This window comes from Frankliniella occidentalis, unplaced genomic scaffold (genome assembly GCF_000697945.3).
Source record: "Frankliniella occidentalis isolate FOCC.00 unplaced genomic scaffold, Focc_3.1 Scaffold63, whole genome shotgun sequence".
Classification (NCBI taxonomy): Eukaryota; Metazoa; Arthropoda; class Insecta; order Thysanoptera; family Thripidae; genus Frankliniella; species Frankliniella occidentalis.
The window spans coordinates 100,483-107,070 of record NW_026267193.1 but is presented as its reverse complement, the minus strand read 5'-3'; the positions used below and the strand labels follow the sequence as shown (position 1 = coordinate 107,070).

Genomic DNA, 6,588 nt, shown 5'->3' with positions numbered 1-6,588 from the left:
CATCTCTCTGCGTCTCCTTCTCTCGCTTTCCCTCTTCCACACAGAGCGCCGTGCTTGTGTATCTTCGCCCCCCCTCTCTTTCTCTCCTCCGGTAATCTTTTCCCCCTAACTCAGCCCAGACTTCGTTAGGTCCCTGCCGGGCGCGCGGCCGCCCCTGGCACCAGCATCAGCAGCAGACTGATAACGCGGAGATGTATTCCGAACGCTCGATTAAAATGCAGTAAAACGTTATTTATTCTGCCCGTTCCTTTCCCTATCCCCCCTCCCCCCTCTCGTGTTGCGGGTGGGGATGGGGTAGGGAAACATTCCGCCTGGCTCGCTCGTCCTGCGCGCGCGCGCCGCACGCTCCGATTTGGCCGCTTTTATCACCTTAAGCATTGACACGCCCCTTCGTCACCCGTGCTGACGTGGTTGTGCGCCACCCCATCCCCGCTGCTCGGGGGTGAGAGGGATTGGGGTGGTGAGGTGGAAGGGGATAGCTTCAGCTACACGGCCTTCTCGCACCCCGCGACGCGGGCACCGTTCCGTTGGGGGTTCGTAGGGGTTCATGGCCGGTGGTGAAGGCTGTGCTCTGGCCCATCTAGGCGGAAGAGTCTTTCTCTCTCTCTCTCCTTCACGTCAATGACCCCGGACACGGGGCCGCCGTGTTAAATTACACGCAACCTGACTGCACCGTCTTCCTTCCCCCCGCCCTGCAGATAGAGCTGCCGGAAGTGAGCGGTCAGCCCACCATCAACCGCCAACATCACCACCACCAGCACCACCACCAGCACCACCACCAGCACCTCCACCACCCTCACGCGGCCTCGTCAGCGGCTTGACGCACACGTCGGACACGCCGCCAGGAAGCCGTCACCGCCGCCGGCACGACAAGCAGGTAGAGTGAGTCGGGTTGGACGCGTCAACATAACCCCCCCGTCATCGACAACTTGCGCGCGGGCACGTAATTTCATGACCAAGTTTGGGCCGTTGTAAGTTTTCGGCCGAAGGCCGCAAGAGCAGCCTGCTTGTCTGCTTGTCAAGGAGCAACACAGCAGCCTACAGCCGCCAGCCGCCGCCACCACCACCCCCGCCACGGGGGCAATAGGTTATTTTTTATTTTCTTTTAATCCGCCCCGCCGCATATCATTTACACTTTTATAGCGTATTAAAATCGACCCCGTTCGACGCTTGTGCGAGACTCCCGCCACCGCGGCGCCGCGTGCCGAGGTTTGTCTGCGCCTCCTCCCCCCTAGGGCAGAACTCCCTCCTCCCAACCACTATCGCAGCCGATTAAGTCAGGTCGCTAAAGCACGGGGCGAACCTCAGAGTGTCCTTAGCGGGGGAGTTTGTCCTTTCTATTTAATTTGGTGTCGTCCGTTTGTGGGGCGTGGCGACGGGGCGTGGCGGGGCGAGGCGAGGCGGGGCGGGCTGCCAGTTGGCCGCCACCATGAATGCGATATTAATGCAGACTGCCTCGCGGCTCGGCCAGCCGTGAAATTGGCTGAGCGCAACGACAATAGCGTCTACTCGCACGACGAACGCCTCCTTGCGCCTCTGCCCCTCCTCGGAAGGGCCTAGACCTAGGCCCCACCCCGCTCCGCCCCGCCCCGCCGCACTCCACCGCAACCTCGGCGGGCCGCACCCCCGCATCCTGCTCCGCCCGCCAGCCGCCACCCCTTTCCCATTCCCTATTTATTGCTCATTTCTCTCTCTTTACTCGCGCGGCCCCGGCGCTCCGGCGCTCTCTCTTCCATTGCTCAACTCGCATCCCTCTCTACATTCATTTCGTGCCATCTCCCGTCCCACCCTTTTCCTATCGCCTTCTCTCTCCCTCTTGCACCCTCTCTCTCTTGCTCTCTCCGTCACTCTCTCACTCTCTCCCCCACACTCTCTCTCCTAGCGGCCTTGCTCTCTTTTGAGGCCGGCCCGCAGTATATTCCCACCTCATCCGTCCTGGGTGGCCTTGCCCCCGGCGGCACCGCCCCCGCCCCTGCACAGCACGACCACGGGATACGTGTTTCGCGCAACAGGCTGCGCGGCGTCAAGCGGGAAAACTTCTGCTTAAAAGCACCTTGGACAAATCAGAAATTATCACCCTGATGAGCCGACGGACAGAGCTCACGGACAGCGGCTGCGGACTACAGGAGGACAATTTGAGGACATGTCCACTGGTATGTCCATGAGTTGTCCGTGGCCCCAGTCCGTGGATTGAAACGTCCGTGGACTTGTCCGCAGCCGTCCGCAGTCACCCGAGATCCTATCCGTGTCCGCCATAGTCCGCAAAACTGTCCACGATGATTGTCCGTGTAGCTGTAGCTGTCCGGGATGGTTAAAGGAAATTTCATTGAAATATGCTGTCCGCCATCGTGTCCGTGGCACTGTCCGCAATTGTCCGAGAACCTATTTGTGGCACTGTCCGCAATTCAGTCCACGAGGTTTGTCCGCGTTACAGTCCCGAGCTGTCCGGGATATTTGAAGGAAACTCCATAGCAATGTGTTGCGGTAAAAAGGTAGCATTGTGTGACCGTGATGACATCACGATCTTTGGTTCAAAAATTGCCGCCATCCCGCCCACTGGTGGCGATGGAGGACTCCGGGCGAACCGGACAGAGGGTGGGCGGGCGGAGGGTCTTAGTCTGAAGAGGTTGGATATGACCACCGCGAGTTGGTGCAATACGTCATATGACAAACGATATAAGGGTTGACTAGATAAAGGACAAGTGTGAACAGCCTAAGTACCCCTTTCTTCAACCACAGATTATCAAATGTACTAGTTAAAAAGACTTATTCACGTACAAATGACTTATTAAAAACTTTGATGTGTCAAAATTCCGAAGCGCCATCTAGTGTTCGAGTGGTTGAACTCATCTCAGTCCGCAAGTGTCCACAAGTGTCCGTGGGTATACTATGACGGTATGAAACTGTTTGGTGCGTAAAATTAGAGAAGAGTCGATGGACAACTCGTGGACATGTCGGCGGACATGGCACGAACGTGATGATGTGCAAGGCAATGGACATGTCGATGGACGACTAGCGAACAGTCCTACGGACCAGTCCGGTGGAACGGTCCGTAGACATTTGGTGGTCATAGGTAACGGACAGATCTATGGACAGGCGAGCCGTGGTGGACAGCTGCGGACACATGCCATGGACGTTTCAAACGACGGACTGTAGTTATGAATGCAGACTGAACCGAGGACAGGTCATGGACTGGTCCTCGGACAGACTGATGGACACAATAGACACGGTGGACAGTTGGGGACTGCACAAGGACAGCCACGGACAGTTGGGGACTGCACAAGGACAGCCACGGACATATGCGGACCATTCCACGGACTGTCCATCGGCTCATCAGGGCACTGCTAACGCATCCAAGGAAAGCATATATTATTTTTTGTGTTGTGTTTGTTTGTGTTGTTTTGTTTTTTTGCGTACCTGCTGACTAATTTCTAGTCCAGAGCCTCGGATATTCGGTTCAAAAGCAAAAATTAGTATTCTTTAATATTTAGTTGATTTTCACGAGTATTCGTTTAGTATTGAGTAGTGGACCACACGTCTTAGCGATAAAGTTTTGTAAAACTTCCGCAACTGTGGTAGATAATCTTATCTGGATCAGTACGAGCCTGTTTGTGTGTGTGTCGTGTCCCGTTACCGAGGAGGATGTGTACGCTTTACGACAGGGCCGTGTCTTCTCCCGGACACCGCCTTCCTTGTTTGTAACTCGCGCAGACAAAGGGAGAGAGAGGGTCGGTGGAGGCCGCGCGGGGGCGGGAGGTATGGGGGGGCTGACCGCGCTCGCTCGCGCGTGAGCTCTGCGTATCGGAGGGACGAAAAGGGACGGAGCGGCTCGGCGGATGGACCCTTCATTGGGTATGCAGGGGGGGCTACGCGACCTTTCCGTCCCCGTCCCGTCCCACCCCACCCCGCCCGCGTACACCTGAGGTCCCCGAGCATGTCAGAAATATTGAAGGTGATGGACTCGGGAAAGAGGGGGGTGCGGGGGCAGGTCGGGGCGAAAATGGGAATGGAACGCAGTTCCGCAACGCACGCTGCATTCCCTTCTTGCTCGACGCGCATCGCCCGGTCCGTGGTCGGAATTTGAATTACTTTCTCTTTTCTCTCTTTATATTAAAAACACCACACCCGCCGCCTCTACTCTGGCGGCGGCGGCGGCGGCGGCTTGTATCTGCGCTGCACTGCGCTGCGCTGCCCGCGAGTGCGGAACCTTTCACCGCCAAACCCCTCCTGGCGCGGTGGCGGCGCGCGGCAGCGGACTCCTCTCGCCTCGCCGGGGGAGCAGAGCGTTATACTTTGCACCGACTTCCTCCTCCTCCTCCTCCTTTACCCCCTCGACCCTTTCCTCTTCTTCTTATTCGCACGACGTGTGTGGCGACGCGGCGGCGCCATCAGCACCGCATGTCTGTCTGCCAAGAAAGCTTCTCCCGCCGCGTCTTTCCAGTCACTCCGTCATCGTCAACGGAGCACGCGGGCGGCGCGGCGTTTAGGGAGAGAAAACTACCCTCGTTAGCCCGCCGGGACAAAGTAACGCAGCTCAGCCGTCACTTACATGTGGCCACACCACACGTCTCACTTAGCGATAATTTGCTAAAGCTGCCGCTGAAGCGGCCCCACCGCCGCCGCCGCCGTCGCACGCCAACGGCTTATTACTTTACCAAGAATAAGTGGAGCTGAAGTGTGTGGAGCAAGTGGAAGCAAGCAAGCGTGCCGGCGGGTAGCGGCGCATCTCGCTGCTCCGCGAGGAAGGAGAGGTACAGTCATTGTCCCTAAATTCGGACGGTTTTTGAGGAAAAAAGCCTCTGTCATCTAGAATTTTTGAAACATGAAAAATCGCTGGGGATTCTAGAATCCTCACGTCGAGACGCATCTTCCACTCTCCGAAAATGTTTTTTAGCGCTCACGGTATAGGGGTGAGGGCTGTTTGAATCGTGTCCGTATTTAGGAACCAATGCGTCCTAAATTCGGACAGCTTTGAAAAATTGTGAAAAGTGAAAATTTTTTGAAAGGTATAGAAACTTCATGAAAAAATTTGATCTTACCCTACCGTCCAAATTTTCTTATCTGGTATAGTTTAGTCGCCAGAACTGCTTAAATATCGCTTTTAACGTGCCCTAAATTCGGACAGTAGTCACTTTTGCATATAAAAGCCGATGTCCGAATTTGGGGCGCATTGCAAAAACGCTTCCCAAAACTAAACCGTGCGGCGAAAAATCAAAAACTTGGTGTCATATTGTAGATAAAAGTACCAAGCTTCACATATGTTGTGGTCAGAATAACCCGGGCTTACACTGTTCGGGGCCCCAAATTCTTGCAAGGCACATTTAAAAACGCCTATTTTGTGGGGCTAAAATTTCAAATTTCAGGAATTTCTGGAGGAAGCAATATCACTCACACGTTTATTTTTTTGGCAGAAATGGAAACTTGGTGGTCTTACCTTTCCATCAAACCCATGGAAGTTAAATTTTGTCGACGCATTATGGATTTGGAAGCGACAATATTGAAATACGGCACAATGTCCGAAATTAGGGCGCAAGTCCGAATTTAGGAACAATGACTGTAAGCGAGGAGGGGGGGGGGATGCATGTGCGTACTGCATCATCGGGCCTGGGAGTCCGATCTACACTGACAAAAATAACCATAGATTAGAAAATTCCTCTTCAAAAACCAATTATTGCGATGTTTTTTGGATATAGGGAAAACCATATTGCTTCAATCAAAAATATTTTTGTTTATTGAATCAACATATTTTTTCTTGGCGCAAAAAATTATACATTTACATATTTTTGGCACAAAGCAAAAATTGTCTAGTCCGCTTGTTTAAAGATAATTTTCTCCTCAGTGGGATTTTTTAAAGGCTGCGCTGTGACGCTCTTGTGAAGCACAACCAGAACCAACCTGATCCTTTCTCAGGAAAGGAACCGATCCGCTTAAATATGTATACCTATTGAGTTTTCTTTAGTGTGTTTGCCTCGAACACACGCTTGTGTGTGCGCGCGCGAGTGCGTGTGTTTGCGTGTGTGTGTGTTTGTGTGCGTGTGTTTGTGTGCGTGTGTTCCCGTTTTGCTCGCCGATGGCGGAGAATCGAAAGACGACACACTTTGCTTTGTGTTATGCGGCTATATCCCGAAATTCTTTCCCTCCCTCCATTTCCGAGAGATTGTACGCTGCCGACACACGTACAAACGGCCCCGCCCGCGCACACAGTGTGAAAAAAAATGTAAGAGAACAGGAAATAAAACAAAAGAAAGAAGGGAAACAAATTTCGTCCAGCTTTTGCCACTCTGTCTTTTTCCCTGGGAGTGCGTCCGCACGCGGCACAGGTCGCCGTCTCTCTCAGACAAAAGGCGGCTCCTGCTGCTTTGGATGCAGCCCAGAACGCCTCCTTCAAAGAGGTGTGCCAGCCGGGCCGTGCCGCTCACCAGGCGCACCTCACAGCCCCGTGGGCACGGGGTGGGGTGGGACGGATCCGGGGAAGGCCAACAGCAACCAGAGCAATTTTCTCTCCCGCGATGTGGAGTCCTATGTCTGCTCCAGCGCCAAGCACCAAAGCCAGGTGGCAATGCCCTCTCGGCAGACACACGACTACTG

General features: G+C 54.2%; 2 protein-coding genes across 2 annotated transcripts in view; one reads left to right on the top strand and one right to left on the bottom strand.

Moving 5' to 3' along the window:
- The window catches only part of LOC113202207 (probable G-protein coupled receptor 158), a 121,900-nt gene that overhangs the window by 61,866 nt on the left and 53,446 nt on the right, over positions 1–6,588 (bottom strand). The window lies entirely within an intron of this gene.
- Positions 1–6,588, top strand: part of LOC127749529 (zinc finger protein ZIC 5-like) — a 137,903-nt gene that overhangs the window by 78,780 nt on the left and 52,535 nt on the right. Inside the window, exon 4 of the mRNA XM_052268043.1 lies at positions 699–877. Within this exon, the coding sequence (XP_052124003.1) occupies positions 699–877 (179 nt within the window). The remainder of the gene's footprint in view (positions 1–698; positions 878–6,588) is intronic.